The 24,592-nt window shown below is 47.7% G+C and overlaps 1 protein-coding gene across 8 annotated transcripts; it reads left to right on the plus strand.

Moving 5' to 3' along the window:
• The first annotated feature begins 49 nt into the window (after positions 1 to 49).
• C16H19orf47 (chromosome 16 C19orf47 homolog) lies at positions 50 to 23,835 on the plus strand. 8 transcript variants are annotated; one of them, XM_074057139.1, is made up of 11 exons: positions 62 to 159; positions 308 to 602; positions 2,437 to 2,552; positions 5,065 to 5,116; positions 9,951 to 10,074; positions 10,181 to 10,295; positions 12,691 to 12,772; positions 16,824 to 16,961; positions 19,169 to 19,321; positions 20,934 to 21,004; positions 22,547 to 23,835. In XM_074057139.1, exons 3-11 carry the CDS (start codon positions 2,508 to 2,510, stop codon positions 23,039 to 23,041), a joined length of 1,275 nt encoding a protein of 424 aa, XP_073913240.1. In that variant the 5' UTR covers positions 62 to 159; positions 308 to 602; positions 2,437 to 2,507; the 3' UTR covers positions 23,042 to 23,835. The 8 variants fall into 8 exon arrangements, 7 of the variants coding, with proteins under 7 accessions (XP_020022532.2, XP_020022535.2, XP_073913240.1 ...); XM_020166943.2 differs by lacking the exon at positions 308 to 602 and having other exon boundaries at positions 50 to 159; XM_020166946.2 differs by lacking the exon at positions 308 to 602 and having other exon boundaries at positions 51 to 159; positions 9,987 to 10,074.
• The last annotated feature ends 757 nt before the right edge of the window (positions 23,836 to 24,592 follow it).

The following is a 24,592-nucleotide window of genomic DNA, read 5'->3' on the forward strand; positions in this document are numbered from 1 at the left end:
CCGGCGGGCTAGAGCGGCCACAGGCGGTCCATCCGGCTTCCGGCGCTGAGGGCGGCACTTCCGGGGCGGGCGGCCCCGGAGGAGAGAGGAGTGTCTGACAGTTGGCGCCGCCGGGAGGGCGGGCGGGCTGCACGAGTTGGTGCGGGCCCGGTGGGTCAGGTGAGGCGCGGGCCGGGGATGGTGAGACTTGGCGGGATGTGGTGGGGATGAGGGGAGCGTCCGGGACTACGGAATCACAGTCCGGGCTCCGCTGTGCGACTCCGAATGAGCAATTTCTTTCTTTGAGCCTCAGTTTCCTCTTCTGTAGAATGGGGATCAGAATCAGACGGTAGCACCCGGTTCCTGGGTTGGAAGGAAAATTCAGCACATGCACGTCGAGCTTTCTAGCACAGCGGCTGCACCCAGTGCTCACCTCGTTACTACACCATTATTGTTGGCGCTGATGATGATCGTGCTGCGCGGGAGAGATTGCTGGGCTTGCAGGCTGACGGACTGGAGTTCAAGTCCCAGCTCCGCTGTGCGGCAGCCGGCCAGAGCCTTTCCCTCTCGAAACCTCAGTTTCCTCGTCTTTACAGGGAGGATTGATAGTCCCAATAGCATAGGTTCGTTGTGCGGATTCTGATAAATGTTCATGCCTTTAGCATAGCAAGAGGTCAGCAGATCGGGACTGTAATAATAATGATATTGAGAGTCTGGTTTAGCTGGGAATTCCAAGAAAGTAGAGAAGGGAGGAAGCTCATACACAGTAACAGGAAAAAACAGAACTGGAGCCCAGAAAATCAACATCCTGTCGCTTACTGTTTGGCTAGTTTTGCCCTGTAGTGTAGGTTTTCCTTTTCTTTCTTTTTTTCTTTTCTTTTTTTTTTTTTTGAAAATGACTGGTGCATGTTTCTCAATCACATAATTGAAGAAATAAAATTTACATTAGTATCCTAATGGAAAACTAACATTGCTTGTCATGAGAAGAAGGAAACTTAGCCTGAAACACAGTAGAAATACAACAGTCCATTCAGTTGTAGGTAGTAAAAGAGAGGTAATTGAAAAGAGGATAATTAATACTATATGATTCCATGTTGTCAGATCCCATGGACCCCATCGAGTATACTTTGTTCCCGACTCAATTTGGCATGCAACTAACATTAGGTTAGTTACTGTCCCACTCTGTCCCTAGCTCAGTGAAGATTCATTTTATTTTGTTCTAAGGGCTTTGAGTTTATTAATTCATTAAATCCCTCTAATACTTTTTTTTTTGAAAACAGGATCTCCCCATATAGAGCTCAGGCTGGGCTTGAACTGGACATCCTACTTCCATTCCCTAGTGCTGGGATTACAGGCATGCAGCACCATACCTGGTGTTCTGACACTTTTAAGAATAGATGATTTTATCATTCTTATTGTATGTTTGAGATAGGTTATTTCCAGAAAGTTTAATTCATTTGCCCAGGATCAGAAGTGGTAAAATCAGGATTTGGATCCAAGTCTTCTAAAGGTTTAGCACATGGAGTCTGGTAAATGGTAATTACTTGAGTTTTGGTAGCTGGCCTTTTAAAAGTTCTTACTTTGTAACTTCAACTATTCAGAGAGTCAGTGCTGAAAATGGGATTTTATTTGTTTGAGGGTTTTTTTTTTTTTGGCAGTACTGAGTTTTGACAGGTGCTCTACGACTTGAGCCACACTCCCAGCTCTAAAGGTGGGCTTTTTGTTTTTGGTAGTACTGGGGTTTGAACTCAGGGCTTTGTATTTGTGAAGCAGATGCTCTTTATTGCTTGAGCCACACTTCCAGTCCATTTTTTCTCTGGTTATTTTGTTTATTTATTTATTTTTGGCAGCACTGGGATTTGAACTCAGGGCCTCATGCTTGCTGGGCAGGCACTTTTACCACTTCAGCCACTCTGACAGGTGCTTTGGTTATTTTGGAGATGGGGTTTCGAAAGCTATTTCCCTGGGCTAGCCTCAAACCTCAATCTTCCAATCTCAGCCACCTAAATAGGATTACAGGCATGAGCTATTGGAGGTGGACTTTTTATTTTTATATTATTTATTTTTTATTTTTTGATGGGGCTTTTTAGATGGTAGAGTGAAGAATCTGGGCATGGTGGTATATGCTGTAATCCCAGCACTTGGAAGCAGAGGCAGGAAGATCACAAGCTTGAAACCAGCCAACAAACAAAAAAGGTGGTAAAGAGAGGAAATTAAGCTCAGTAGCAAATTCTGCCACAGTGGAGGTGGGGGGATATCAATTCTTAAAGGATTCTGGTAGGATCTTGCAAAGACAGATCATACTGCCTGGCTTATAGGCATCAGTGATAACCATAGCCATTAGTCTGACTTGAGTTCAAGTATTGGCTCTGCTATTCCTTGCTGTGTGACCTTGGACCTGCCACACTCATCTCATTTTGTTTTGTCCTTGTTTGCTCATTTTTGCTTTGTTCCCAGGCTCGTTATGAGAAGTCACTGAGATGTACTCAGTTCCTTGCACGTAGTAAACACTCGAGAGGACCTGCTTCATGGGCATCGGAACCAGGACAAACTTGTTTTTGAATCCCAGTAAGGTCAGTTGCTAGATGTGACATTTGGCCAATGACTGTTCCTCACTGAGTCACTTTTTTTAATTGACGAAAATGGGGCTAATAATAGTCTTCCCTCATGGGGCTATGGTGAGGCATGTGCTGGACGCTTGGCTGTGTCCTGGTGCACAGTTGGTACCTGGTTTGGGGCTTGTTATTCTGTCTGACTTTCTGAGCCCTGTCCACGCACTGCTCTTTGAGAGGTGCCTGTTGTATCGTCTTTGTCCAGTGGTAAAATCCAGAAAGTGAATCTAAGAGTGTCAAGTGCAGGGTGGACTGTCATCTGTCGCCATGTTTATCACTCCGAGATTCAGCAGAAGTCAGAGAGGGCAAGAGAATTATTAACTGTGTTAGAGGAGAGAGTCTCACATGTGGGGACTTAAAATGTCACAAATCGGGACAGCCAGGCAGCAGGAAGGAAAGCTTGCTAGGAGGACAGTGGAGATAGTCATTCCAAGTGCAGGTGACCTCCTGTGCCCAAACTGGGAGGCAAGCTGGGCAAGGTGGCACATGCCTATAGTGCTAATGACTTGGGAGGGAGGCAGGAGGGTCAGTGAGCTCAGGAGTTGGAGGCGAGTCTGAGCAACATAGCCAGACCCTGTCTCAAACAAAACTGGGAGGCATAAAGCTGAGGATGGTTGCACACACTTGTAATCCTAGCATTGGGGAGGCTGAAGCCAAGGCTTCATAGCGAGACTGTCTCTAAAAACAACAACAAAACAAAACTGGAAGGCAGGCAAAGCCACTGTTGGAGAGGGAGAGAGTCTGGGGGATGAGAGCAGATACATAAATGTAAGCCTTGTTTCAGTGTCTGTAGACATAGAAACCAATCTAGCCCATATTGCAGGCCTTCAACGTAAGTAATGTTTGCACCATCCCAGTTCACAGATAGGGATACCGAGGCCTGAGTGGTGAAGCAGTTTGCCAGAACACACAGCTAGTAAGTGGCACAGCAGGATTTGAGCCCTGCAGAGCCATGCCTTTTTTTTTTTTTTTTTTTTTTTTTGTGAAGAGCTTTTTCGAGATAGGGTGTCATGAACTATTTTCCCAGGCTGGCTTTGAACCGTGATCCTCCCGATCTCTGCCTCCTGAGTAGTTAGGATTGCAGCCATGAGCCATCACTATTAACCACTCTGTTACACCAATAAAATGGGATGGTAAACAGAAAGGGGTTGGAGAAGAGTGAGGGACTTCTGCACCTAGGGTAGAGGCAAAGGAGGGGTGAGGGAGAAGGATCGACATAGGGGGCTGGGCCAGATGGAAAGGAACAGAGTGAAGGGAGGGGGCTGAGGAGTTGGAGGAGATGAGAGACCTTTGATGCAGGGCAATGTGGCCAATGTGAACCATGAGAAAGTCGTTTTCATTGGTTTCCTTTCAACACTTACATTTATGGCTGGAGAAGATCTCCATTGGTGCTAATGGGTCTTATCTTTTTTTTTTGGCAGTACTAGGGTTTGAACTCAGCCTTGAACTTGCTGAACCATACCTCCAAATCAGGGCTACATGCTTGTTAGGCACTCTACCACTTGAGCCACTCCACCAGCTCTTTTTTGGTTGGGTATATTTCAGGTCTTTTGAACTATTTGCCTGGGCTAACTTCGAACCTCAGTCCTCCTGATCTCTACCTCTTGGGTAATTAGGATTACAGGCTTGTGCCACCAGCGCCCAGCTATTAATGTGTGTTAAACACCTTTCTAGCTTCTCTTAGTCTGATCTAAGTGAAAATTGTTTTTCCATTCCTTCTCTGGAGCCTCTCATGACCTGGGGCCCTCCTCTCTGGCTTGTCCCCTCCTACTGCCCTTCTCACTCACTCCACTGCAGCCACCCTGGCTCCTTGCTGTCCCTCAGACATGCCAAATGAGCTCCTGGCTCAGGGCACTGGCCTCACAGTACCTTCTCCTGGAACACCCTTCTTCCAGAAAATCACACTGCTCACTTCTTCCCTCCTTCAGATCTCTGTGTCACTTTCGGTCTTTCCTGATCACCCTGTTGAAATTGTACCCTCCCATTCCTGGCCCTCCATGTTTTCTTTGCTTCATTGATAGCTTCTAACACATCAAACTGTTAACTGTTTTGCTTGTTTGCTTTCATCTTCCTGCCTTCCTGTTCCCAACTGCAGGCTGTGCTCCATGGCTTTGTCTCCTTGGTAGGTGCTCATTTGAATGGATGGAAGAATGGGTACATATGGTGGAAGTCTGAGGCAGGAGGTGCCTTTTTTCCTATTCTGTTCCTGTTCTAGCCAGACCTTTTGGAGTGTGTAGGTTTGGAGCTGTGGACATTTGCTGTCCCTGGGCCTCATCCCAGGCAGAAGCGATAGCTCTGATGGCAGCTCTGCCTCAGGCTGACGTCCTGCCAGCTGCTCTAGGCTATTCCTGGGTGATGAGCCCCTAGCCCAGGAATGCTCCTCTGGCAGCAGACAGACAGGCACCGGGAGAGGGACACAACACTTTTCAGTGGTAGCGACTTATGGGTTCTCTCCCTTCACTCTCTCTTCCAGGCTCTAGGGAGCAGAGTCAGAACCAAGGAGACGATGGTCTCAGTGACTATGGGTGAGTCCGGCCTTCCCTACGGGGTCTCCTCTCCCCACTGCCTTTTCTGAGGTCTGGCCTTGATTGGGGGAGGCACAGTGGAGGAGGGAGGGCTGGCTCACGGGTAGAAACAGCTGTGCTCTGACGAAGGTGGGGTGGGAGTGGGGCCTGCGCAAGGCGCCTACCTGCCTCTTTTCTGTATCTGGGCCTCCTGATTGTGTAGCTTGGCCATGAGAACTTGGGTTATGAAGTTGGGCAGATTCCTACCTGGCCTGTCAGAACCTTGGTTTTCTCACCTGTGAAATTAGATGCTAGTACACCCTGGAATTAAGGAGATTATTGTCTGTAAAATCTTGGGATAGTTATGAACAAATGCTAACTGTTGTGATCATTATGAAACTGGTCCCCATATTCTCTTAATTCTTTGATTTATTTATTTTGGTGCTGGGGATTGAATCCAGGGCCTTGTGCATACTAGGCAAGCCCTCTTCCACTTGAGCCACACCCCCAACTTCCAGATTCTCTTTAAATTCTGTATTTCAGGATTGCCAAGGCATAGAAATTCATTGGTAGCTTAGAAAAAAATTTAAGATTTATTGTACATATGGAAAAATATATCAGACATATTTGCATGGTTTTAAGAGGAATTAAAAAGCAAACATCTGAGTATATCCTTTATGATTTCATGTATATATAGCACAAAAGCAGGAAAAACCAATCCATCCTGTTAGAAAGTGGTGGTTGCCCTTAGGAAGTGGGAGAATAGTGGTGACAGGGGACTCAGAGGAGTAGAGGTGTTGGAAATGTTTTGTTTCTTGATCTGTGTATTGGTTACATGGGTGTGTTTGGTTTAAGAAAATCTATTGACTTGTGTACTTTCTCTTTTTTTTCAGAGCTGGGTATTGAACTCAGGGCCTTACACCTGCCAGACAGGAGCTCTACCACTTGAGCCTTACCTCGAACCCTTTTTATGTTTGTTACTTTTGAGATAGGGTCTTGTTTTTGCCAAGCTGGCTTGGACCTTGATTCTCCTATTTGTGCTTCCCTGCATAGATGGAGATGACAGGCATGTGTCACCATGCCCAGCCATTGATTGAGATGGGGTCTTATGAACTTTTCTCCTAAGTTGTCCTCCAACCACTATACTCTTGATTTCCACCTCTCAAGTAGCTAGGATTGCAGGCTTGAGCCACTGTGCACTTTTTTGTGTATATGTGGTTCAGTAAAAGTATTGAAAAACTTGGCTGGGTGCATAGTTCAAGTGATAGAACACTTGCTTACGAAGCATAAGACCCTGAGTTCAAACTTGAGTACTGCCAAAAGAAAAAAAATAAACCCATAAAACTTGTCATCACCAAGAAGTGAAGTATTGCTATAGTCCCCCACCCAGTCACATTCCCCTCCCTCCTCCAGGTGGAATAAACCACTCCCTTATCTTCTGTATATGTCTTTCCTTAGCTTCCCTTATAGCCATATGACCAGCAGGAATGTTTCTGTACTGTAGACTTGGGTTTTAAACTTACAAAAACAAAATCTAGTGTGTATCCTTTTGTGTCTGATTTCTTTGAATAACATGGTATTGAGGGTCACCTGTGTGACTAAGCATAGTTATTGTCCTTTCCTGACAGAGTCTTGTTATGTAAGCCCAAACTGGCCTCAAACTCAGGATCCTCCTGTCTCCTCCCAACTGCTGGGATTATGGTGTGCACCACCGGGCTGGGCCACTATGGTCCTTTATTTTCACTGATGTGTAATATTTCACCATGTGAGTGACACCATTTGTTTCTGATGCCAGTGTTAATGGATATTGCATTTTTTTGTTTTTTTTGGTGGCACTGGGGTTTGAACTCAGGCCCTCACACTTGCTAGGCAGGCACTGGAGCCACTCTGCCAGCTATTGCATTGTTCCCTTTGAGGCTTGGACAGGCTGCCATGAATGTTCTTGTACATGCCTCTCCCAGCATGCCCTGTGCGACAGCCTCATCTCACTAATTATAAGACACATTGTTGCACGACACCTTTGTAACGATTTTGAAGTGGACTACATTTTAAGAGTTTTCTGGCTACACATTTTCCTTCTTAGTAACACAGGAAAGGATGATCAGATGTGAGGCCTTTTGCAGTTCTTTGGACATTGGGTTTCAGTAGCCTCTTGGATAAAATCACAGGTGCTGGGCTCCATGGTAGAGGGGGTGCCTAACATGTACAAGGCCCTAGGTTCGTTCCATCCTCAGCACTGGAAAAAAATGACAGGTGGACTGGTGGCGGAGTAGCTCAAGTGAGCACCCATCTAGTAAGCTTGAGGCCCTGAGTTCAAGCCCCAGTGTTGCAAAAACAAACAAAAAAACAAATAAAACACAGGTTTTGTCTTAGGCAGAAAGCGACTCCTAACCTCTGGGGTCCATTTTCTCCACTTAGCTTAATTGAGATACAATTCATAGATCATACATTTTCATAGTTAAAGTATACAGTGGGTTTAGCAGTCTGTTCACAGAGCTGTGCGACCAACACCACAATGAATTTCACAGCATTTTCATCACTCTTTCCTAAATCCCGTACTTCTTAGCAGTTACTTCCCTCTTTCTGGCTACTGGCAATGACAAATCTACTTTCTATCTCTGTAGATTTATCTCTTCCCAGCATTTTATAGAAATGGAATCATGATACAGTGCTGTGGATATTTAGATAAAGACTTCCATCTTGGGGCTTAGGGCAACCCAGAGCCTTATGGCATGACAGTGCTGTGCAAAAGAGAGAGTGCACGTGGTAGAGGTGCTCATAAGGACAGGAGCTCCTTGCTGGTTCTAGTCCCCCAGGGCTCAGGCCACTAGTGTCCTCAAAGATGAACTTGTAGCTGGCTGGGTAGGGGATTCCTTGGGAGATGCATGGCCTATGGATCTTCTCCTGAGCCCTGTGTGCCACCCATGCAATGTCTGATTCTGAGTGTGTCAGTTTCTCTACTCTGAGCCTCAGTTGTTTTACAAGGAAAACCTAAAATAGCATGAGCCCAGCATGGGGCTGCATGCTGGTAATCCCAGCACTGGGGAGGCTGAGGCAGGAGGATCTAGAGTTCAAGGCCAGCCTGGGCTACATACAGTCTGGGAGACCCTGTCTCAAAAAAAAAAAAAAATATATATATGTATATATATGGGGGTGTGGCTCAAGAGGCTCTGAGTTAAATCCCCAGTATCATTAAAAAATAAATAAATAAATAAAAGCATGGATTGTTAGGTATAGTGTTATCTCCCATGACAAAGAAAAAAGAAGTTGCCAATAGTAGCTGGGCACCAGTGGCTCACACCTGTAATCCTAGCTACCAAGGAGGCAGAGATCAGGAGGATCGCGGTTCGAAGTCAGCCCAAGCAAATAGTCATCACGATCCCATTTGAAAATACCCAATACAAAATGGTTGGCAGGGTGTCTCAAGGGGTAAAGTGCCTGCCTTAGCAAGTATGAGGTCCTGAGTTCAAGTCCCAGTACCACCAAAAAGACAAAACAACTACAAAAAAAAAAACCAAAAAACCCAAAACCCTCATTTTTTTGTACACCATCAGTTATGAGGTAGATCTTAGTTTCAGAGGTGGTGAAATGTGAAAAAGAAAATGTTATATTTGGAATCACTGATCTTACCTAAAACTGGGGCTGAAAAGTCAGGGTCAAGTCGAGAGTCCTACTCAAGAGGCTGGGAAAGAAGTTTAGAAACAGTCATGGGATCTGTCATGGCTCTATGTTTTGTTTCTGTTTTTGTTGTTTGCTTTTTAGGTATGGAACCCGGGGTCTCGTGCTAAACATACAACTGTCTCACTGAGCCATAACCCCAGCCTAGCTCCAAATTTAGTGATGGTGGTACAAACAGTGACAATAAAATACTAGTAATAAAAGCTGACATGGGTTGGGGGACATTTTCTGGGTCAGACACCACTTAAAGGCTTATATGTGTGTAATCCCAGCTACTTGGGAAGTAGAGACAGAAGGCTCATGGTTCAAGGCCAGTGTAGGCAAAAGTTCTTATCACCCTATCTCAAAAAGAAACTATATGTGGTGGTTCATGCCTGTAATCCTAGCCACTTGGGAGGCAGAGATAGAGGAGGACTAAAGTTTGAAGCCAGCTGGGGAAAAGTTAGTGTGAGAACCTATCTGAAAAATAAACTAAAAGCAAAAGGGCTGGGTGCGTGGCTTAAGTGGTAGAGTACTTGCCTAGCAAGCTTGAGGTTATGTGTTCAATTCCCAGTACCACCAAAATTTTTTTTTTCTTTTTGAGTCTGCACAGTGACCCAAGGACTTTGGTACTGTTACTGCTAAAAGATCAGCTCCATGAGGGCAGGAGTGTCATATTGTGTCCTGTGGTATCCCCATTGCCTGGAACAGGACCTAACTTATGCTGAGTGCCCAGTAAAATACTTGTTAAATGTACAGTATTATCCCAAACCAAGCACTGACTGTTGACCGAGCTGGTATTCGAACTGACACCTTGAAGACTGTGCTAGTAACTTGCATGCCTCTTCCTGGGTCCAGCTGCTCCTGCAGCAGGCGGGGGTTTGCTGAAGCTGGTGGGCTGGTTCTGTGACCTTCCTCTCATTTCCTTCCAATCAGGGACCGGCCAGGCACGAGGGATCCTGTCCCAGCTCCAGGGCAGGGCTGAGCCTCTTAGCATCACTCCCTGGACTTAGTTGTTCAATCTCTCCTGCCTCCATTTCTCCATTGGCAGATGGGGGAGTCCCTGTACTGCTTGACACACAGTTAGTTAGAAGGGCCTGCTTCCATCCCCTGCAGAGCATGCAGCAGGTGCCCTGGCAGGAGAGGGACTTTTAATTGGGGCCACTGCTGCTGCAGTTTTGTTGCTGTTCTTCTCTAGAGAGGAGTGTGAATAACAAACCCTGTCCATCCCCAGCCACTTCTGAGTGGATCCAGTTTTTTAAGGAAGCTGGCATTCCTCCAGGACCTGCTGTTAATTACGCCGTGATGTTTGTGGATAACAGGTGAGGTGGCTGATGGAACAGGGCAGGGGGAGGTAGGAGCTGGCTGGCCCGCCCAGTGTGGCCCCCTTCGGCCCCCTTCGGGCCTCACTGAGGACTCTCCTGGCAGGATCCAGAAGAGCATGCTGCTGGACCTCAACAAGGAGATCATGAATGAGCTGGGCGTGACCGTAGTGGGGGACATCATCGCCATCCTCAAGCATGCCAAGGTGGTGCACCGCCAGGTGGGCACCCTGCCTAGCCCCACTGTCCCTGGGTTTAGCATGGAGGAGGAGGAGGAGACAGTTGCAGAGCCAGTAGGAGGCCTTGCAGCAAAGGCAGGTCGTCCTGGGTTCATGGTCACATTATCTAAACTTCTCTGAGCCTTATTTTCTCTGTCTCCTCTGTGCAAAGTGCAAACCTGTCTCGAAGGGTGGTTGTGAGTATTAAGTCATCAGGCATGGTACAAAATGCCTGAATCAGGTATCAGGAAGACTCTCTTCAGTATTGTCATTGCTAGTTCTTATCTTCATGATAGCTATAACCTTCTCAATGACCCTCTCTGTCCCCAGGCAGGAGCTTCTGTGGAACTTGGGTGGTAGCCTGAACATTTCGGTGTTGCCCCTCCACTTACAGTGATCCACCTTTCTGGGGCTCTCTGAACAGGCTGTTCACATACCCCTCATAGGGTGGCAGTGGCTGTCTACCAGGGAGTGACATGGCACTCCTGTGCCAGACCTGGAGGAGAGTGCTCACTATGTTATAGGAGTGAGTACTTGCCAGGCACTTGCTGTGTACTACTGGGCCCTGACTCCACCCTTTGTACACATGAACTCTATGACCCCTCTCTCCATTGGACCCAGAGGCGGCCTCTCAGAAACCCACTTTGCCTAGTGATGGCTGCTGAGCTGCTTCTGGTCCCTCCTAGTAGCTTCCTCCAGCCCAGGGACAGGCCTTCACCTGTCCATTATCCAGAACAGGATTCCACAGTGAGGACTTCCTCAAAGAGGGACATTAACTCAGTTGGAAATGTCAATGAGCAAAAAAAAACAATTTTTTTTTCTTAAATTTTATCATCAGTGCTAGGGATCAAACATAGGGCCTGAAACATGCTAGACAAGAACTACATCTCCAGCCTTGTATTTTCTTTAAACTTTTATAGAATCATTTTTGATTTCTAGAAAAATTCTGATATCAGTACAGTAAGTTTCCTTACCTCCTTCACCCAGCTCCCATTGATGTCACCATCTTAGGTTGCCATGTACAGTTCTCAACTAAGAAGAAAGCACTACCACACAACTAATGATGACACATTATTTGGATTCCATCAGTGTTCCCCAGTAGTTTGTTCCAGGATCAAATCCAGGCAACCACACTGTGTTTACTTATCATGTCTTCATAGTCTACTTTGATAGGTGATAGTTTCTTAGTCTTTCCTTGTATGAAACTTTGACAGTTCTTTTTTTTTGGTGGGACTGGGGTTTGAACTCAGGGCTTCTAGCTTGTCAAGAAGGTGCTCTACCACTTGAGCTGCACCTCCAGTCCATTTTGCTCTGGTTATTTTGGAGGTGGGGGTCTCATGGACTATATGCCCAGGGTTGCTTTGAGCCTTGATCTTCTCAATCTCAGCCTCCAAAGCAGCTGGTATTGTAGGCTTGAGTCACCTGCAGCTGGCTAAGTTGTTTGTTTTTTTCAGTGCTGGGAATTGAGCCTAGGGCTTCATGCATACTAGGCAAGCTCTCTACCCCATAGCTATATCCTCAGTTCATCCTTGATAGTTTAAGGAATCCTGGTCACAGCCAGATATGGTGGTTCATGCCTAATAGTCCTACCTACTGGGGAGGTGGACACAGGAGGATCACAGTTCAAGGCCAGTTCAGGCAAAAAGTTTGTGAGAATCCATCTCAACCAATAAAAAGCTGGGCATGATGGTGTGTGCCTGCCATCCCAGCTCAGGCAAGCCCAGCTCTATTTGAAAAATAACTAAAGCAAGAAGGGCTGACAGCATGGCTCAAGTGGTAGAACACCTGCCTAGCAAGCATCAGCCCTGAGTTCAAATCCCAGTATGGCCAAAAAAAAGGTACCAATTAGGTATTTTGTGGATTGGCCCTCGGTTTGGGGATATGTGATGCTGCCTCCCACTCAGGAGCAAGATTGTTCATGCCTATAGTGCCAGCATTTGGGAGGCTTGAGTCAGGAGGCATGAAAGTTCTAGGCCAGCCTGGACTACATAGTGAGACTCTGTCTCAAAAAAAAAAAAAAAACAAAAAACCAAAAAACAAACAAGAAGCAAGTCGGGCACTGGTGGCTCATGTCTGTAATCCTAGCTACTTGGGAGGTTGAGATAGAGAGGATTGTAGTCCAGGGCTAGGCAGGCTGGGGAAATAATTCTAGAGACCCCATCTCTAAAATCAAAATGAAGGTGTAGTTCAAGCAGTAGAGTGCCTGATTTACAAACACAAAGCCCTGAGTTCAAATCTCAGTCCCATCAAAAACAAAAACAAGACAAAATAAAAAACAAAAAAAGGAAAATGAGCTAGTTCATCTCTTTTCTAGCACTCAGATTCTGATCATCCAGTTGTCTCTCAGATCTCTGGGTTTCCAGTTCTGCTGTACTAATCTCAGTGCTGTTTTTTATAGGACATGTGCAAAGCTGCCACTGAGTCGGTGCTCTGCAGCCCCAGCCCCGTCCCAGGCGAGCTTCGCCGTGGCGCCTCTAGTGGTGAGTCCCGTCTGTTCCATCCTCCTTACATCATTGCACTCTGTCACTGATGAGATGGGTTTGATTGTCTTGTCCCTCCTGTAGTTTGCAGAGATGGAAGCAAAGTCTTCTGAGGCTCTCTTCTCTGAGGGAAAAAAACTAAGGTGGGCAGCAAGTGGCTGCTGTTCCAGTTCCTTCTTTTTTTATTTTTATTTTCAGTGGTATTGGGGTTTGACTCAGGACCTCAAGCTTGCTAGACAGGTGCTCTACCACTTGAGCCACTCTGCCAGTCCTTTTTTGTGATGGGTTTTTTTCCAGATAGAGTCTCTCAGAACTATTTGCACAGGCTGGCTGGAACCTCAATCCTCCTGATCTCTGCCTCCTGAGTAGCTGGGATTATATGTGTGAGAGACCTGCAGCCGGCTGTGCCAGTCCCTTTTCATTCACAGTACTTATGTTCTATGAAGTCGTTGAGAACACTGAATTAGTGACTACTGAGTCACTGTTCCCAGGGGGAATAACAGGTTAGGTTCCTTAAAGCCTCTTGTCATAGCACTTTCATTGGCTGATCAATACATAACCTCATTCTATTCATTTATTTGTTTTGAGGCATGATCTCACTTTGTAGCCCAGACTGGCCTGTAACTCAGGATTCTCCTGCCTCAGCCTCCTGAGTGCTGAGATTATAGGCAAGCACCACCATGCCCAGCTTATTATTAGTATTAGTATTATTCTTTTTGGTGGTGCTTGGTATTGAACTCAGGGCCTTGCACAGGCTAAGCACTGTACCACTGAGCTATACGCCCAGTCCATATAACCCTATTATTAATTTTTTTTTTTTGCTTTCATCTTTCTTAGTTTTTGGAAACAAACTATTTTTTTCTACTTTTTATTAATATACATTACCATGTAACCTTATTTTATGCATGTTTATTTGTGTGTGTGTGTGTGTGTGTGTGACTGGGGTTTGAACTCAGGACCTTACACTTGTTAACCAAGTGTTCTACTGCTTGAGCCATGTCCCCAGTCCATGTGTGTTTCTTTTTCTTTTTTTTTAATTTTTAATTTTGTTTTTTTTTTGGTAGAACTGGGGTTTGAACTCCGGGCTTCATGCTTGCAAAGTGGGCACTCTACCACTTGAGGCATACCTCCAGTGCAATTTGGTCTGGTTATTACGTATGAGCAATTATTTCTTTTTTGGCAGTACTGGGGTTTGAACTTAGGGTCTCATGCTTTTTAGACAGGTACTCTTATCACCTCAGTCATACCTCTAGCTGGTGTGGTTATTCTGGAGATGGGGTTTCGTGAGCTATTTGCCTGGACTAGCCTGGAACTACCATCCTCTTAATCTCAGCCTCCCAAGTAGCTAGGATTATAGATGTGAGCCACTGGCACCCAGCTGTGTATTTCTCTTTAGACACCTTAGTCACTATATATTGTTGATTCATTAACATTGAACTCATAGCCAACAAACAGCACCAGAACTCATTGTTGAACAACACTTATCTCATGAATATGTTTTCCATTAGACATATCACAGCCTTTCTACACTTGGGAGCACCAGACTACACCTCAGCACCATTCTTGGGGCCATTTTAAATAGCACAGTCATCAAGAAAAATCACAGAAAGACAAACAGTGTTCACATTTATGGCACTAACTAGGCTGTGGAAAGGACGTTTGCTTACAGTGTGGAAGCCGAGGCCAGAAGGCAGCGTGATGGGTAGCACGGTTCTCACCGTGCAAGTCTGAATGATTGCAGAAACACCAACGTGTTGATTTTGGGGCTACAGTGCATTTTAGTGAGTAGGCGAATTTGCAAATACAGAATTTGTGAATGATAAGATCAACTATATACTTTTGCTTTTTCAGCAATATGACACCTTATTTTTTAAAAATAAAATGTTTCCCTCCCTATAATGAATACATCCTAATAAAAATTTTTTATAATAAAATGCTAAAATTTAGCATACATTCCTGTTAGCCTTTTCTGCTTGACATGCAACCTCACAACTGGTTCTTTTTTCTTTTCTTTCTTTTTCTTTTTTTTTTTTTTTTTGAGAGGAAGGGGGACTTACTCTGTAGCCCAGGCTCTCCTCAAACTCTTAAACATCTGGTTTCAAGTGATCCTTCCACTTTCTGAGTAGCTGGGACTATAGGTACTGTGGATTTAAACACAGACATTTATTTCTCATGAGTTTATGGGTTGGCCATCCAGTTCCTCAGTGGTCCTATGCAGCTAATTTGAAGTTAGGTGATCAAGTATGGTTCTGGTTACATGTCTAGTGGTTGGCTTCATGTCATCTGGGTCAACAGGGGTGACTTAGACAATGCCACTTACTATGTAGCAGACTAGCCCAAGCATGTTCTCACAGTGGAAGTCTCAAGATTCCCAAAAGTAGCATAAGAGGGCAGGCCCCAATGTACAAGTACCTTTTATGCCCCTGCTTACATAGCATTTGCTCTTGTCTGATTGACCAAAATAAGTTACGTGGCTAAGCCAAGTCAGCATGGGCAGGGCCCCTCCAAAGGAGTGGATGCAGGAAAGCTGAGCAAACCAGGGCTCATTTCTGCGACAGTCCCACAACATATATGCAGAAAAGGGTTTGATCATAATGGCACAGGTGAGTGACTTTCAGAGATGGGACACCCATGCAGCCAGCATCTGATGCAGAAACAGCCGTGACCCAGAGTCATCCACATGCTCCCTCCCAGTTATGTTGCCTCTCCAGGGTGGCACCCCTGCCCTGATTGCTAACAGCATGGATTAGTTTCACCAGTCTTTCAAGTCCTCGTTGATGACATTTCAATAACTTTCTGTAGTAGTCTTTAATAGTCTTTATGTCTTTAGTAGTTTAAAATAGGTTTCACAGCCAGGCAGCAGTGGCTCACACCTGTAATCCTAACTACTCAGGAGGCAGAGATCAGGAGGATCGCAGTTCGAAGCCAGCCTGGGCAAATAACTTGTGAGACTGTATCTCAAAAATACCCATCACAAAAATGGGCTGTTGGATTGGCTCAAGGTGTAAGCTCTGAGTTCAAACCTTAGAACTGAAAAAATGAAATAAAATATGTTTCACAAATGAAAATGTGGGCTGGGAATGTAGCTTAGCGGTCGAGTGCTTGCCTAGCATGTGCAAGCCCCTGGATTCAATTCCTAGCACCAAAAAAAAAAAAAAAAAGTATATTTACTCAAGAACTAGTGAAGAAAGTAGGCAATTGAGAGGAGGAAAAAGGAAAAGAAAGAAAGGGGTGGGGAAGAGCACTCCAAAAGATCATTCCCGATAAGATCACTTGTATGCATTTCATAACAGGGCAGAGTCAAGATCCTGAAGTAAATCCCTTTTACTACCAAAAAAAGAGAATGTTTTAGGCACTGGGAATACAGCAGTATTCAGTCAATGTTTCCTCAGGGAGCATGTGTTCTTATGGGGCGTCTACCAGTAAGGGTAGAAATACAATTTCCTGTCAAGAAATGATAAGGGTAGATAGTGTGGGCAGGATGATAGAGGTGGTGGGGTGCTGGTTTGAATGGGGAGGTCAGGGGACTTTTCTCTGAGGAGTTGCCATCCAAGACAGAGGGAGCCAGGTGTGGCAGTGCACTGTGATCCCAACACTCGGGAGGCTGAGGCAGGAGGATTGTGAGTTCCAGACCAGCCTGGGATACATCAGGAGACTCTGAATCAAAAAATTAAAAAGAAAATACAGTGAGTCTGTTGGTACTTGGGGAACTGCATTCTGTGCAGAAGGAGCCGCATGTGCCCCAAGAAGGCACCCACTTTGTGGGTGAGAAGATCCTGGAGGTGGGTGTGGCTGAAGCAGCTCGGGGAGCTGGGGGGATTCTGGTCTAGGGCCTCAGGAAAGGCTCCCAGGGCAGGGAGGGGTGGATTGGTTCCTGGGAAGATGAAGAAGACACTGCACCCCCCAGCATCCTCATCTCCCCAGGGTGACCCCAGCTGCCCCTTGCTTATTCAGCCCAGTGCTCACCTTCTCTGCCCTGGCCAAGACTGTTGGATTCAGGCCTTCCTCCCAGGGCTCCACCTCACCATACTGTCTCCTTTCTTCCCTGCAGCTGCCTCTCGAATGATCACCAACAGCCTGAACCGTGACTCCCCACCTGGCACTCCCCCCAGGCGGCCGGACACGAGCACCTCCAAGATCTCTGTCACTGTGTCCAACAAGATGGCAGCAAAGAGTGCCAAGGCCTCCGGTGAGGGGACTCAGGCAGATGGTGGGAGGAGCTGGAGGTGAATGTGTTGACATGTGTTTGGGGTCATGCTCTCCATGCTGCAAAGCCACAGGGTGTTCAGTGTTTGGACTTGAATCACCTCTGTGAACTTAGTCACCACACCTCTGTGAGCCTCATTTCCAGGACAGTGGAAAGCATTTGAGAGAGAGTACTGAAGTACGTGTGTGTTACACTTCAGTGGCTCAGGTTTTTGTTTTGTTTTGTTTTTTGGGACCAGGTCTCACTGTGTACCCCAGGCTGGCCTCAGTCTTTCAATCCTCCTGCCTCAGCCTCCTGAGTGCTGGGGTTACAGGTGGGCCCCATCATATCCAACCACTCAGTTTTTCTTTTTCAGGCAGTACTAGGGTTTGAACTCAGGGCTTCATGCTTGCTAGGCAGGTGCTCTACCACTTGAGCCATACCTCTAACCCAACTCAGTCTTTTTTTAACACATGTTCTCTGAGCTCCCACTGGTGCTGGGCCTTGTGCTCGATGCCTGGGGTCAAAGGCAGCCAGAGAGATCCTTTACTACCTTCAGTCCAATCCTGAGATCCTGAGCCCTGGCTGTGACGTAACAGGGCTTTACCTTATTCAGATCATGAAGCCCAGCCTTCCTCATGTAGGGTCCTGCACTATGTATTCATTTCTTTGTCTTCTTCCCCCCTTGCCACCCCCATGGTACTGGAAATTGAACTCAGTGCCTCAAGTTTGCTACACAGGCACTCTACTACTTGTGTGATGCCCTCCTGGACTCATCTCTTGCATCCCTTCCTCTTGCCCGTTGGCACCCTCCAACTCCTTCTCAGTGTGGGTCTTCACCCTTCATGTCCTCATGTCCCTTCCCCTGGAGCACTCTTTCCGCCAGGACCTCCCCATGGCTGGCCTCTATTTCTCTTTCCAGTCTCAGCTTGAAAGCTGAGACTAGGACTCCAGTCTCTGGGCTCCTGAGTGACCCCCTCTCTCTGTCATGCTCTTATGTCTTTGTTGAACCCCTTCCCATATTGTGGTGTTAGAAGGCTCATGTGGAAACTGAGACCCATGGAAGTGTTAATGCCCAGTGCTGTCATACACTGTCCCTGGCCATTGCATGGGCCTCCCCTTTGTGTGTGTAGAAGCCTCACCCGTTCTGACCTTTGATTCATGTGCCATGAGCAAGAAAGTTAAGATTGAACTAATTGTATTCTTTTCTTTTTTTTTTTTGGTGGCGTTACTGGTGTTTGAATTCAGGACCTCATCCTTGCTAGGTGCTCTACCACTTGAGCCACTCCACCAGCCCTGTTTTGTGTAGAGTATTTTCGAGGTAGAGTCTTTCAAACTATTTGTCTGGGACTGGCTTCAAACCACTATCCTCCCAATCTCTGCCTCCTGAGTAGCTCGGATTACAGGCATGAGCCACTGACACCTGGCTACTTGTATTTTTAATCTAAGGTGTTGAAACAATGGTGATTTGGGAGGGACTGGCCCTTTTACTCCTTGACACTTTTGAGGGAATTCTTTTTTTAAAAAATTGAAGTTAAGCCAAGTGCCAGTGTCTCACACCTGTAATCTTAGCTACTTGGGAGGCTGAGATCAGGAGGATCACGGTTTGAGGTCAGCCCAGGCAAACAGTTCATGAGACCCCATCTCCAAAATAACCAGAGCAAAATGTACTGGAGGTGTGGCTCAAGCAGTCGGGCGCCTGTTTTGTAAGCACAAAGCCATGAGTTCAAACCCCATAAAAAAACCAAACAAACAAAATACACCTTTCTGGTAGCAGCTATCAGGTAGGCTGGACATAAAAGAAAATATGTGAAAGTATAATTTATTTTTGAATAATGCACAGATGGTATGTATACAGTTTGGTTCCTTGTTAAAAAGTGAGCATGCAAAAAAAAGAAAAGCAGAAAAAAAAGTGTGCAGTTGTGAAAGCGGTCCCTATGGGGTTCTAGAACCTTTCCACTGCCAGTGGGTTCCCTGTAGACGGGGCTACAATGAGCATAGGAGGCCCACCACTGCCCAGAGGTCCTGAGTGCCTCCTGTGGTCCCAGCACCTGGACCTGAGTTCTTCAGTGGCTCAGTGTGTTGAGGTAAGGGGCTCTAGTCATGCAAACATGGAGATAAGAACAGTGGTGTGCTCTCTGCTGGGTGTCCCCCCTGCCCTAGCGAAACACCCCATTCCAGAGGATGCTGACCCTGTGCCCTCCCCTCAGCACCTCTGGATTGCCGGGAAGAGGAGAGCCTGGCTGTTCCTGCCAAGCGGCGCCGGGTCACTGCGGAGATGGAGGGAAAATACATCATCAACATGCCCAAGGGCACCACCCCCCGCACCCGAAAGATCCTGGAGCAGCAGCAGGTGGCCAGAGGTACTGCAGTGTTACTTTCCCTGCTGTGCAGCATGCCTGTGGACAGCGGCTGAGAAATGGGGCTTGGAGACCTGGGGCCAAGGGGACAGCAGTGGTGGTTGTAGAGGAGAGGAGCACGTCACCTCTGTTCTATCATCCTGCAGTGCATGTATCTGGCTCCTTTGTGCTTTGTTCCTGAGGAGCAGGGACAAGGAGTTGGTGATGACCTTCCTGTAAAGTGAGTGACTGTGTCTGCCCGAGGGCAGGTGCCCAGAGTGGGCACTGTTACCATAAGGACGCTGGTGGAGATTCAGTCTGAAGCTAGGGCTTCAGCTGGTATAGGCTTTGTTACAGTAGGGTTGTTTTAGAATGTCATGTCTGAAACTCATGATATTCCTGCCTTAGCCTCCCAAATGCTGGGATTATAGGCATGTACCACCATGCCTGGCCTAATACAAATAGCATTATCAGTATCATTCTGTAACTTTCTTACACAGAAATTAAATTAGCACATGTAGATCTTACTTTTTATTTACTTTTTTTGTTTTGGCAGTAATGGGAGTTGACCTCAGGCTTCTTACTTGCCAGGCAGAGGAGCTCTACTACTTGAGTTATTTTGTCAGCCCTTGTTTGTGTTTATTTTTGAGATAGTGTCTTGCTTTATACCGAGGTTTGTCTGGACCTTGATCCTCCTGTTTGTTCTTCCTTGAGTACCTGTAATGATAAGGCACAGTGCCACTATGCCCATCCATTGGTTGAGATGGAGTCTCACTAAAATTTGCCTCTACTAGCCTTGAACCACCATCCTCCTAATCTCTGCCTCCTGAGTAGCTAGTATTACAGGCTTGAGCCACTGTGCCTAGCCTTCATTCTTTTTTGTTTTTTGCTTTTGGTGGGACTGGGGTTTGAACTCAGGGCTTCACACTTGCAAAGCAGGCGCCTCTACCATTTGAGCCACACCTCCAGTCCATTTTGCTTTGATTATTTTGGAGATAGGGTCTCAGGAACTATTTGCCTGCACTGGCCTCAAACCATGATCCTCCTGATCTCTGCCTCCCAAGTAGCTAGGATTACAGGTATGAGCCACCAGTGCCTGGCTCTTTCATTCTTTTTTTTTTTTTAAGGTGGTACTGGAGCTTGAACTCTGGGCCTCACTCTTGCTAGGCAGGTGCTCTACCACTTGAGCCACTCCACCAACCCTCTTCATTCTTTTTTAATCGTCACTTATTTCCATAGTTTTGTAGACCTTGGGTTAGTACACATTCTGTTGGTGGAGACTTAGGTTTTTACTTAGGGAGAGGATTCATTGCCATTCATCAGATTCTCTCAGGGGCCCCCAAAGTGAAAGAAACAAGTGAGAATTAAGAACTCTCCCCTACCCCACATTTCAAGAACTGTGCTAAGTTATACAGAAGTTTAGTGCCAATTTTAATTGCTCTTTCCCACATGTGACACTAGTGGGTGGTGGGGGCAGTCAAAGTCAACAAAGCCTGATTAAGGCACAGTCTTTATCTACTGTAACCCAGCTGACTGTACCAGCCACGTTGTCCCCTCTCTTGGTGTCTGCATGGTGCTCAGCCTAGTCCTGGGACCCCAGAGCATGTGCTGCCTGATGGCCTCGCTTCCCTCCCAGGTCTCCACAGGACGTCTGTGTTCGACCGTCTCGGTGCAGAGACCAAGGCAGACACGACAACAGGGAGTAAGGTGAGTTTGGAATGATGGAGCAACTTGGGCTTGCAAACTTGTGTCTTCCCTGTGTTGACCCTGACACTTCCACATCTCGCCTTCTCCCTTCCAGGTAACACATCTCCCCACCTTCTCAGCCTCAGTTTCCTTCTTTACCCTGGAGGCTCTCGCATCTTTCTTTTGCCCTGACCTCTCCCGATTTCCAGCCCCAGCCCCAGTCCCAGTCTCTCTGACTGCTGCTGTGGTTCTCTCTGATGCCTCCCACCTGCCATATCCCAAACTGGCCTTGGCATCTTCCCCTGAAGCCACTCCTCTCCTGGGGCCCATCGCAGGGTACCTACCATCTCCCTTTCAGTCAGTCACCAAGTCAGATGATTCCATCTGTCAGCTCCTATGCCACCTCTCCCTGTCTGCATAGGGCAATGGCCTCCTACTTGGTCTCACACAGCTGTCACCAACCCTTCCAGCCCTGCCCCTACAGCAGCAGTGCGTGCTACACAGAATGAGCTGTCCTCTCCCAAGGCTTTTCACTGTGCCCATGATGACAAAGCCACTCTTCTTGCATGGCTGCAGTCTCCTAGGTCCCAGCCACTGCATATAGGTAGGAGAACACTAGGAGCCCACTGTGGTTGGCTGTGTGGCCTTGGCCATATCACTTAAGCCCTCTGTGCCTTGTTTTCTTCTACAGCACCAGCTCATAGGTGGTCTCAAGGCATCACTGAAGGGGATTCTGGAGCAGAATAAGCACTCCTTTGCTGGACTGTGCAGAGCTCCTGGCTGCGTTCTCTCCCTTTCGATCCCTTTCTCACCAGGGTGCAGTCACTCTACCTGTCTCCCACCTCCCAGAATCTGATCATGGCAATGATGCCTGCAGCTTAGTGAATTCCACAGGGACCCAGCACGTACTCTTTTTGTTTCTTGTTCGTCCTGGAGGGTCTGGCTTGAAAGTTGGTGTCTCCAAGAAGGTCCTTCTGATCTCCAAGAGGAGATGAGCCACCCTGGTCTCCCATCCTCATTTCTCTCCCCTCCACAGAATGCATCACTGTCAAGCTGACAGAATTATTAGTGTCCTTTCTGATGCCAAATCTGTCTCCCCACTGGACTGTGGGCCCATGAGGGCAGGGCTGGCCATCCTGGCCATCACTGTGTCCCTAACTCTGCCCAGCCTAGGACAAGATACAGAGTTGGGCTCAGGAAATGCTTGCTGAGGAAATGACCAAAAGCAGCTTTCTTCCTGTGCTGTTCTGTTGACCTTACCAGAGGTCTTCCCTCTGTGGCTCATGCTGTCCCTCCCCGCCTATGTGAGATCTGCTTCCATTCAGTCCTCAGAGCTCAGCTCAACTGGGCCCTTTCCCAGGAAGACTTCCTAAGCTGCCATGCCAGGTCAGTTTCCTCTGGGTTCCCGTGGTCCCTCAGGTTCCCCCTGTCTCACAGCTGTCACCCTGTCTCAGATGTCACTGATGGGTGTGTCTCCAACTATGAGTTCCAAGAGGCCAGGAACAGAGGAGGCAGTATGTTGAGTGACTGAATGACTCACTGTCTTCTTTCTGACCTCTGCAGCCCACAGGAGTTTTCAGCCGCCTGGGGGCCACTCCAGAGATGGATGAAGATCTGGCTTGGGACAGTGACAACGACAGCAGCAGCTCTGTCTTACAGTATGCTGGGGTCCTGAAGAAGCTAGGACGGGGCCCAGCCAAGGCCAGTCCCCCATCAGCAGTGACTGTCAAAGCCAAGGCCACAAGCTCAGCAACTACGTCTTCCACACCAACACTGAGGCGCCTGGCGCTTCCCTCACTCCCTGGGCTTGAGAAGAAGTCAGAGCCCCTGTCCAAAGTCAGCATCATCCAGAGACTGGGCAAGGCTGCCCTTGTGTCTGAGGCCCAGGACAGCCAGGTCACAAGCACCAAGAGTAAGTCCTCAGCCAAGGTCAAGGTCACCATTAAGAGGACTCTGGTGGGGCCCCGGGGGAGCAGCTCCACCGAGGGCCTTGGTGCCCAGATGGACCATGCGGGCACTGTGAGTGTGTTCAAAAGACTGGGCCGCAGGACCTTCTAGCCCATGAGCGGGTTGGGGTGCGGGCATAGAGCTGCAGGGGGCTCCCCAGCCCCCTCCAGGATCCTGGCTTCATCTGAGCCCACCTCCCTGCCAGATCTGGATGAAATAGCTTGTCTCCCTCAGGCATTCATTCTGGGCCTGAGCCTTCTGGGGACTCAGCTGTTTTTCTTAGTCTGGGATGGTCGCTATGGCCTGGCCTTGCCTGCTCTGAGACTCTCCCTTTTCTCCTGCCCTCTGTTCTCTGCTCTCTGGCTGTGGCCTTGGCAGACCCCACTTTTCTACCTCTCCCAAGTACCAGGTGCCCTTCCTCTCTCTCAGCAGCATCTGCTGCCTGAAACCTCCCCTCTCCACATTCCCATCCCTGTCCCCATTGCCCACCCACAGCGTGGTGTGACCTGGAGGCCTCCCTTCACCTCACCCTGATTTCCCTCACTTCCCCCCATGCTGTAACTTCTCTCTCCCTCTCTTCACTCTGTTCATTTCTCTTCTGTTTTCTGTCCCTGTGGCAAGGCCCGACTGTTCGCTGCGTCCTGCCCGACCCTCCTGCGCCTCCGATCTCCCAGCGGCCCCCTCGTCGACGGTGGCGTCGAGCCTGTAGAGACTGTTAGCCGCCCTCCACTCCTGGGCTGGAGGGCTCCCCAAGCCCTGGGTTGCAGTGGGGCATCTCCATTTTCCTGTCCTGAGCATCTTTTTCTCTGAAAGTCTTGGCTGGTGATGGGCAAGGGGCTTTGGGAAGGGAGGCTGGTTTGGAGAGAAGATGACAGCTGTTTTAATATATTTTTGTGACTTCCAAACTGTTTCCCTCCTCTCTTTCAGGGTGAGTCACAGGTCTGTTTTTCATACCATCACTGTGGGGGGAAGGGCCAGCCAAGGGTTGGACTCTGCCTTGAAGGTCAAATTCCTTCACAAATGTGGTCTCCAAGTCGAGAGGAGTCCTGGTCATGGTTGCCATTCACTTAGACCACTCCTTACCCTTCTGTCATTCTCCCCTTCTCCTGTGGGTTTCCTTGTTTCTGCCACTCTGTGTGCTGGTAGCTTTCCAGACTGTGGGCTGCACTCGAGAGGGAAGAAGTCCTCGTTCATTTCACTCCTCGCTCTGTGCAGCTTCTCCTCTGTGCGAGGCCTGTCCTTGGAGCTAGGGAACCTATAGTGAACAGATGAGCGCCCCTCCTCACTGCCGACCTCTCTAGCAAGGGAGAGGGTGGTCTCTCCCTCCTACCCATTATGGTGCTGCCCATAGAACTGGAGGGATGGGAGAAAGTGGTCAGGGCCACCTCAGGTGTAGTGTGGGAGGAAACCAGAGGAGGCGACCCCTCTGCTGAACTTGGGAAAGAGAAGAAGCAGCTTTGTGAAGTTCTTGGAGACAAGCTGTTTCATCCAGAGCTGGCCCTGTGGGGGAGCAAGGAGCACAAAGAATGCTGGCCAGTGAGTGAGGAGCCTTCCGTCTTCCACAAGGTGGGGGTGGTGGACAGAAAGCAGATGCCCTGGGAGGGCTTTGGTTCTGGGGCGAGTAATGTGGACAAGGGCCTGAGAACATTGAGTTGGGGAGGG

This window comes from Castor canadensis, chromosome 16 (genome assembly GCF_047511655.1).
Source record: "Castor canadensis chromosome 16, mCasCan1.hap1v2, whole genome shotgun sequence".
In the NCBI taxonomy this organism is placed as follows: domain Eukaryota; kingdom Metazoa; phylum Chordata; class Mammalia; order Rodentia; family Castoridae; genus Castor; species Castor canadensis.

What these genes read in the sequence shown, in the direction of transcription:
- C16H19orf47 (XM_074057137.1), top strand. Translation starts at nt 4,966, where the DNA reads ATGCTCCTCTGGCAGCAGACAGACAGGCACCGGGAGAGGGACACAACA. An exon ending in TCGCCGTGGCGCCTCTAGTG is followed by an intron (nt 12,773 to 16,823) that starts GTGAGTCCCGTC and finishes TCTTCCCTGCAG; the next exon opens with CTGCCTCTCGAATGATCACC. An exon ending in GCAGCAGCAGGTGGCCAGAG is followed by an intron (nt 19,322 to 20,933) that starts GTACTGCAGTGT and finishes CTTCCCTCCCAG; the next exon opens with GTCTCCACAGGACGTCTGTG.